Raw genomic sequence first — 8818 nt, 5'->3', positions numbered from 1 at the left:
CTGAATTAGACTGAAATACACTAAATTACAATGAATTACACTGAATTACACTGAATTACACTGAATTACACTGAATTACACTGAATTACACTGAAATACACTGAATTAGTGAATATGTGGGCCGGCTGCCTCATCGTTGCTCATTCTGCGTTTTAAAGAAAGCAGTTTGGTTGTAAGAAGGAAAAAAATCTTTTTCAGGGTCTTGGATTGTGTTGCGTTTTGAATTTGTATTTTTAATAAGTTGTTTCTTGTGTTTGGCCTCAGTTATTTCACTCTTTCAATGTAAAAATCAGATTTTAACATTTCCAACCCAAACAGCTGACAGGAATCCAACATTATATTAATAATTTACTGTATGACGTCAGTGATTTGATCTACAAATATTAACTTTCCAAATAATGCATCAAACATGTTCCTGGTGTGTCATGCAAAATGAAAATTATGATCAAATTTAAAGATATTAAAGTTAATTGTTTTTTTTTTACATTTTACAGCAAAATATTGAAATGTTTTTTTTAAATGATGCTTCATTTAATCGGGCCGTTCTGATTTTCTTCAACACAAAGTAAATGCGTTAAATAATGGTGTGAGTCTTTCAGGACAAGAAGAGCATGAATCAGCATGAAAACCAAAGAAACAACAAACACAAGTTTCTATAAACCTGAAAAACTTTCACCTTTCTGTCCGAACTCAGCCGGACTCAGAGTCAGAGATGAAGGAGAAAAACTCTGCTGTCAATAAAACTTTAGGAATTATTTAAACAGATTTAATTTCCTGCTTTCAGGGGTTTTTTCTTCCTGATGGAGATCAAACTTCTCACCTGCCAGCAGGAACATGAAGCTCCAGAAAACCTTTCCACCTCCAGGAACCATCCTGAGTTTAGACTCTTTGCTGCTGATCATTCTGCCACAAAACTGATCAGTGGTGATGTAACTTCCTGTTCTCTCTCTCTCACTTCCTGCTTTATGTGTTTTTCCAGTAACTCCTCTCTGCATGTTAAATTAGGCCGACTGCAGCTCAGCTTTGAGAAACATTCATGTAGAAATTAGTTCATGCGTTATGTGAAAAACAAGGCAGTTTTTATCCAGCGACGGAAAGTGGAGCCATCATTTTAAAATGTGTCTCTGTTCCACTTTATCGGTGGAACAGAAACATGTTTTCAATCAATCAAAACTGCTGTGTGTGTAATTAATGACAAAAATAAAAATTATTATTAAACAAGCAGCAGCTTAAAAAAATCACAGTCAACATTTGGGAAGAGGAAACGATGCAAAGAGCTGAAGGGAAATGAAATGTTTTCTGAATCATTTGATCTAAAGAGTTTAATATAATCCTAATGAAAGACGAATAAAAAATCACTGGAAATAGGCAGGAAGAGAATTACAGGCTTTATGTATTTTTTTAAGCTGCCGATATAAAAAGCTAAATATAATGAAGAAACAGAGCAGGAAACCAGATGCATATTCCGTTTATTTAGAAATAATTTTCTTTAAACTCAGATTTTCTATTAAAATGTTTTCAGTTGCAATAAAGAAAAACGAAACTTTTCCTGGTCAATCAGTATAAATTGATTTGATCAAGCAGATTAATTATTGATGTTAGACCGGCCCACTTTACATAACATCCTCGTGTTATTAAAATAATGTAATTAGGTTTAATAATGTTAAACAGGTGAGAAAACGTTCCAAGTAGTGGGGCGTCTTGACAGAAACATTTAAATCATGCATCAATGTGCCACAGTCCACTGACTGAACCTTGTTTTGCTCTGACCGTTTCATCGTCCTCATTTGATGTTACTGTCGGCTCATTTTGTGAAAAACTTCCCAATGTTCGCTACAAAATTACGCAAAAACACACTTAACGTCTTCCTTTTATTCTAGCTTTCTTTGTTCTCTTTCTGCTTTCCTCCATCAGGTTTCACGTCAGGTTGCCTCTAAATACAAAACGGTGCTGCTGTTGGCCTACAGTAAGCCGATTACAGAAATCTGCTTCACCACATTTACATCGCAGACATCTGAAATGGATTTATGACTAGACATGTTAGTTTATTAAGATATCTCTAATTATCTTAAGCTAACATTCAGAATAGTCAAAATGTTCCTGTCAAATCAAGCTGTAATGTAAATACAGACAGTCAGAGTAAACTGATTTTATGGTAAAATGGTCTGCCATACTGTGGCTACCACTCAAAAAAACAAGATTATATCTAGAGAAAATATGAATCATTTTAAGAACTGAAAATAGACGCCATGGTTAAAAAGGGTTCACCAGTTATTGTCTATATTGTGATACTATTGCAGCCACTCACTGCTCTGTTGTAATAAATTTAGAAATATGATTTATTTCAGTAATAAGGCTGCACCTCTTTCAATGCAACAGCAGGTGTCAGTAGTGAGCCATGAAGTGTTGAACTTCCTGTTAGGAATAACATGATAAAAAATCTGTTTTTTAGCTGATAGTTTGTTCTGTGTCTACAGTCTTAAAATAAAATCCAACTATTTTGTTGCTTTCAATGAAATCACCACTTTTTAAAATAATTATTGAATCAATAAAATAAAAGGAACAAAAAGTTCATCTTAAAAATGTACTAAATGTCAAAAGGTTGAATATTCTCTGCAGCAGTCAGCGTCGCATCACCTCCTCTGATGGAAACTAATGACGCTTGGAGAGAGGACAGCGGGTTAAAACGTGAACTTAATCCTGGCTGTGAGAGTACCAGCCGGGTCAGAACCTGCTGGTGTTGGAGGTTTTCCCACCACCAGTCCTGCAGCAACAGGAGAGGAAAGAAACTAAACACATGAACACGTCCTGAGAACCAGAACTCAGACCCAACTGAACTCCAATGTGTGGCGTTTTTGGACCTTCAGACATAAACCTGATGGATTTCTGGACGTTGTCCTGCTTTGGACTCCTGAGCGAAACAGGAACTTTGAGTTGGATCCGTTTTCTGCTGCATTTCCTCCTCATCAGAGGCAGCAGATCAGCAGCCGCCGCCATGTCGGATCTTGTTTTGGAAAGCCAAAGGAATGCAATCAGACTGAGTCGGGACCTGAAGGTACTGAAGATTATATTGGTGAAAACCCAGTAGCGTGGTGAACCAGAGTCAGAACCACCTGATCCAGTCCAACCAGCTAATCGGGAACACGCAGGTGAGTCTCGACTCATCCCCCAACATCTTCACCTTTCCTCACTGACGGTTTGCTCTGCAGACAAACGGAGACGAGGAAGAATCCGCCCAAGGCTCCCGAAGGTAAAACCAAAGACGGAGAACGTCGCCATTGCTGCTGTGGTGACTTTACACCAGAACAACTCAAATCGACCAACATCTGGAGGTTAAAGGTCAGAGAAAACTCAGCTTCTTTTGACTTTACCCTACACTGTAAAAAAAGTTTTTACAGGAAAACTCTGTCAGCTATGGTTCACAGAGGTTTCCTGTGAAAATGATAGAATAATAGATTTAAGAGTTCACAGCTGAATTACATTGATGATCTGTTAAGTCTACAAAAGTTAAATGTTAATATAACAAGAATCAGTAAAACGTGCAGAATAAAGTCAAATATGGTTTGTATTTTCAAAAACAACTGCAGGAAAAAACTGCAAAAAACTGGATTTTTTCCAGCATCTGAATGTCACATTATCAGAATATCTCTGTTTCTTACCAACAGTTGTAGTTTTAACACATACATTCGATTATTCTCACATATTATTGCAGTAAAAACAACAAAAGCATTATATTGACAGTTTGCAAAGTTTTCTGTGAATTAAATATTTTACAGTATTTTCCTGTTGTGATTTTATAGTTTTTGTGCAAATTTTACAGCCATTTTTAACAGCTGTGACTGTTTCTGAGCAGGTTTGATAATGAGGATTGATTGATTGATTGATTGATTGATTAGGTTTTGGCTTCATCATGTCCAGTAAAGGAAGAAACTTGGCAGAGGTGAGGAACCTCCTTCAGTCCTGCAATGGATTCAACTCGGAGCAGACCAAGAAGTTCTATGACAGCGAGGCGGAAACGTACGAACAGGTGAGACAAGAAAACATAAAAAACTATACAATTATAAAACCTGAAAGACTGAAACCCTGAAAACCTGCTGCTCAGGAAAAAGCAAACACAAACCTAAACTTCTGGCATGAATGTTAATTTAAAACAGTTATAAATTTCTTTATTCCACTTAAAAATTTAACATGAAACTAATTTTTAAACAAAACATAAAAACAAAAATAAATTTTTAAATCACTGACCTAATAAAGTGTTTGATTAGCATTTTACTCAGCATGCTAATGATGCTATCTGTCCAACCAGTTAAATATCACATTAGCATGACATTCACAGTGCTAGGACTACATTAGCCAAAAGTTACTGCTCCAAACAGTCCTGGATATTCTTCCAGATATCCATATCTGGAAGAACTGCAATGTTTTTGTGATATTTTATTTCTGCACTATGTTCTCATCCAATCACCTCCCAGCAGTTAAAAGCCAGCCCGTTTTCCCCTCCTTTTCAGATCCTTCTGTTCTCTTCATGTCGATTGTTTTTCCTAGCATCGCTTCGTTGTTCCTTCAGTTAGTAAATATCGGTCAGGCCTTTTCTTCTGTCTGCACTCGGGTTTGATTCCACGAGACACAAGTAGAAAGTTGTTGTTTTACTTTTTGTTTTTTGTGTTGTTTTAAAAAATGAGCAGATTAAAAATCCAAAGTGGAGCTGCTGAGACAACCAGCAGGCTGATTCTACCAAAACTTCTGGATTTCCAGGCTGAATCTGGTTCTGCTGGAGGTTTCCTTTCTACTGTTACCACATACATGCTCAGCATGAATTCAGTGAATCGGATCAAACTGAACCAGCTTTCATATGTGGGTTGAGTTAAAAGTGTTACCTCTGTGAACTTTGACCCCTGCAGGACTTTGTGGATACGTTGGCGTTCCGCGCTCCACATCAGCTCATCGATCTCCTGGTGGCCAACTTCTCCGGAGACCGAGGGACAGTTCAGGTTCTGGATGTGGCCTGCGGCACCGGACTGGTGGCTAAACTGGTGAGCTTTCCTTTTTCCTCTCAGGCTGTAAAGCAGGTGAAATATGACGGTGCTGTGCTGTAAACACATCAATCTATTTTATTGGGATTTTATGGTGCAAAATTATGCAGTGGAAGAAAAAGGTTTTCAATTTTTACCGCCCCATTTACTATGATGCTCCAAATTGTTAGCCAGTGTCTAGAGTTTATCCACTCTGCAGCTAGCTACTTATCTGATTAATGAGCAGTCTGGGCTACAAGTGACAAGGACACCGCTAGCTAACATTAGCTTTGGAGAGGCTAGTGACTAGCTTGGCTTGTGTGGTCACCCACTGGATTGACTTCTTCTGCTGTCCATTTGCACAGATAGGCTAGCATTAGCATTGTATTAGTTGCCGATAGCATTGGTTAAGCCAGTGGTTCCCAAACCTTTTCTCCTGGGCCCCCCCAGTGGTTTCCAAACACTTTCTGGGTCCCCCCTGTGGATTACAATAGGGAGAGTTGGACTGACGCCCCCTGCTATATGATGTGTGTCATCCATCCCGCGCCCTCCCTGCAATGGCACGCTGCCCCCCATAGGGGGAACGCCCCACACTTTGAGAACCTCTGGGTTAAGCTAGCATTACTCAAGAATCGACTGATGTTAGCATTGGATAGACAGGTGTTAGCATTGGACAGTTTGGTATTAGCCTTGAATCAGTTGGCATTAGCATTGGTTAGTCTGGCATTACACTTGCATAGATTTTTGTTTATTTCAAAAGGGACGATGCACATTGCATAATATGCCAGAGTTAGCCACAATGGCTAGCTTTCAGCTCTCAGATTGATGTTAGCATCAGATAGATTGATGTTAGCATCGGATAAACTAGCATTACTTTTGTTACCCTTAGTGTTAGGCCTACCTAAGGGACAAAGGAACGTTTATCAAGAAAAATGATTGTCATTCAATATCTGTTAGCGTCACACGTTGCACTGTTATTTGTTTTTAGATAGAATTTACTGGAATCCAATGGGACACCGAGCATAGACATGCCAAAAATTACTGAGCTGAAGGCTAAAGAGCTATTTCACTTAATTTTTACTAGATTATTCTACAATAAATGTATTTAAAAATTAGTTTTTGATTATTGAAATGTTTAGTTGAATTGTGAACGCAGTAATTCTGGTGCAGCAGAGACATCTACAGGTTGGACTGGAGTTTCTCCACCTGGAAGGAGAAGAACGTTGCATTGAAATGATTTTTATGTCCTTAGCTCAGTTTTATGACGTCAAACTTTAATATCTCGTTTCAGATGTTTAAGTTGGGATTCAGGAACTTTGTTGAAGTGGACTGCAGCGAACGAATGTTGGAGGAAGCTGCAAAGACCAAACTCTACCAGGAGCTCCAACCAGCCCTGCTGGGAACAGAACCACTTCCTGCTCAGACTGGTGACTGCTGATCTCCTTCCTGCTTCACACACACCCAGCAGGGCTCAGGTTTCACACTCTTCCTCTTTGCTGGTTCCAGGTACGTTTGATCTCGTGATTCTGGTCGGGGGCCTCGGCGTTGGTTTTGCTCCAGTCAGCGTAATCAGGGAGCTCTGCGACGCAGCCAAACCAGGTGCTGACATCATGTAGCACCAGCAGGAATGCTGGAAACCCAAAAACTGTCCATTTCCTCTCTACAGGAGGTTTAATCTGCTTGGCGAGAGGCAACCACAGTTCAGCTGAGAAAGAGTTTGGTACAAATCTGGAGGGAGAGCTGCAGCTGCTGGAGGATGGCGGGCTGTGGAGTCGAGTCGCCGTCCAAAAGGTGGAGCGCTACATGCTGGACCCTCAGGTGGAGGCCAGCAGGCGGGACGAGGGCCCGGTGTACATCACCGGGAGCCTTTACCTCTACCAGAAGACCTGCAGCTCAGAAGGAAACAGCCAGAACAAAAAAATATGATGTGAACAGCTACTATTTACTGTTAGAAACTAATAAAACAGGAATGCCACTTGTTAGAGATTTTTTAGTTATCATTTTTATTATTACTTTAGATCAATATTCAGTCTAATGTTAATCAATATTCAGTCTAATGTTAATCAGTAGTGATGTGATGTGCTAAAACTTTTTGATCGCCGTGTTGATTATCTGTGTTCCTGTGAACTGATTGTTCCCTCCACCCTTGGAAGAAATGGCTCTCAAGGGAAAGAGCCTGATGACCTGAGTGTTAGATGGAGCTGCCATCTGTTTTATCTTTCCTGACTTTTGTTTTCCCAAACAAAAGGCTCTGGCAGAGAGAGGGCAGAACGCTCTGTGAACGACTCAGAGGAGCAGTTTGCTGAGTTTTCTCCTTTTGCAAGCGTTTGGCCATAAAATTCATATACGTTGTCTGTGGTTCTTTTAAGTAGGTTCAAGAAAAATACCTATCATTTTTGGTGCCGAAACCCAGGATCTCTCATACCCGATCACTGTCAGGCAGAGGAAGACGCGCTGAAACCGTGCACGGCCAGAGTCAACAGGACCTGGGAAGAAAGATCCAGGAGGCAAAATTCTTCGCTGGGTCAGCGACGTAGACTTTGTCTGCCAACGGCGGAGTGATGAGATCCAACAGGATGACACGAAAACGACAGAAACGTAGGTGAATTTTAAAGAGCTATATCTAGAGGTTTGAGAATCCTTGTCAAATGGCGTTTTGGCTAAAAATCTGTAAAGTTCTTAGGAAAGAAGAGGTGCTTCTAAAGCCCCTCTCTGATTGAGGAGACCCCATAAGGGCAGATCCTCATGCGGATAGGAAGTTTTGTCATTGCTGCTTTGTTGATGTGTGTGAATGAAGGAGTGAATGGTGCTTCTCTCTCTTCTCCCTCTCTCAATGATATAATCCTAGGTTGGACGTTCCTTTGGCTGATTTCAGCCTCTAAATTTGGATTATTTCAATCTTCTTTTAGTGTATTTAAGTAAATTAAAGTCAGTTTGTTTATTTTTTAAATGTTAACTTTTTTTATTTTTTAACTAAGGACCAGTTACATTTCTGCAGCAGTTAAGTCCCGTTCATGGACAAATAAGGGCACTTCCTGGTCATTATCTAACATCCGTGAGGCCACAAGGGGGCGGAGTCTCCTCCTGAAGGACCATTTCAGGGAGGAGAGGAGGCTGCAGGGATGTCTCACTCCAACCACATTTCTGAAGACGACAGACATCGATCACCAACGCAAACACTCCATAAAAATGATTTTAACAAAATAAAAATACCTTTTTACAAATTAAATATAAGTAAGAAGAGAGGGTTTATATCAAGCATGTCTCAAATAAATCAATAATCTACAAATTGATCAAAGACTGGAGCTGTATTGTCAAAGAATTGTCTATTTTTTTTATTATTTTTGTCAGGAAAGCTGAAAATGATAGAATCACTCTTTCATACAAACAAGCTCTTGTGAAAACGTTCCTCCCCTTTATGATCAAATAAATATCAATATTGGGTCAAGATAACCTGAATGAATATAAAAAGCTGTTTTCAAATGATGATTTAATTTATCATGGGGGAAAACTCTATCCAAATCAATCCTGGCTTTAAGGAAAAAAGTGATAGCCCAATTGTGTAATCAGAAATTACCTAAAGCTTGTCAGTAAATATAACAAGTGTTGTTCTGTTGTTTATAGAAAAGTATAATCTCAAGTTTTAGAAAAATAAAAGCAGAAAACAAAAACATAATTTTGTATATTGTCTTTTCTATTAACTTCCTGGTGGGATTAAAATAAATGTTAATACAATTAATATTAATGTGTCCATACATGTAATCACTCAAACACAGTCACGAATAAAAATATATTATTCTGGGGCA

General features: G+C 39.1%; 1 protein-coding gene across 2 annotated transcripts; it reads left to right on the top strand.

The window, feature by feature from the left end:
* Positions 1-3159: 3159 nt before the first annotated feature.
* On the top strand, positions 3160-6992 carry LOC103155281 (Williams-Beuren syndrome chromosomal region 27 protein-like). Of its 2 annotated transcripts, XM_007576919.2 has the most exons (6): positions 3160-3339; positions 3897-4027; positions 4902-5033; positions 6304-6439; positions 6519-6611; positions 6679-6992. In XM_007576919.2, the coding sequence occupies exons 2-6, from the start codon at positions 3911-3913 to the stop codon at positions 6936-6938; spliced, it is 738 nt and encodes a 245-aa protein (XP_007576981.1). In that variant the 5' UTR covers positions 3160-3339; positions 3897-3910; the 3' UTR covers positions 6939-6992. The 2 variants fall into 2 exon arrangements, with proteins under 2 accessions (XP_007576981.1, XP_016518923.1); XM_016663437.1 differs by lacking the exon at positions 3160-3339 and having other exon boundaries at positions 3678-4027.
* Positions 6993-8818: the final 1826 nt, after the last annotated feature.

The sequence above is a fragment of the Poecilia formosa genome, unplaced genomic scaffold (assembly GCF_000485575.1).
Source record: "Poecilia formosa unplaced genomic scaffold, Poecilia_formosa-5.1.2 Scaffold420, whole genome shotgun sequence".
NCBI classification, from domain to species: Eukaryota; Metazoa; Chordata; class Actinopteri; order Cyprinodontiformes; family Poeciliidae; genus Poecilia; species Poecilia formosa.
The sequence above is the reverse complement of the archived record's forward strand: the minus strand, read 5'-3'. Positions and strand labels throughout refer to the sequence as shown.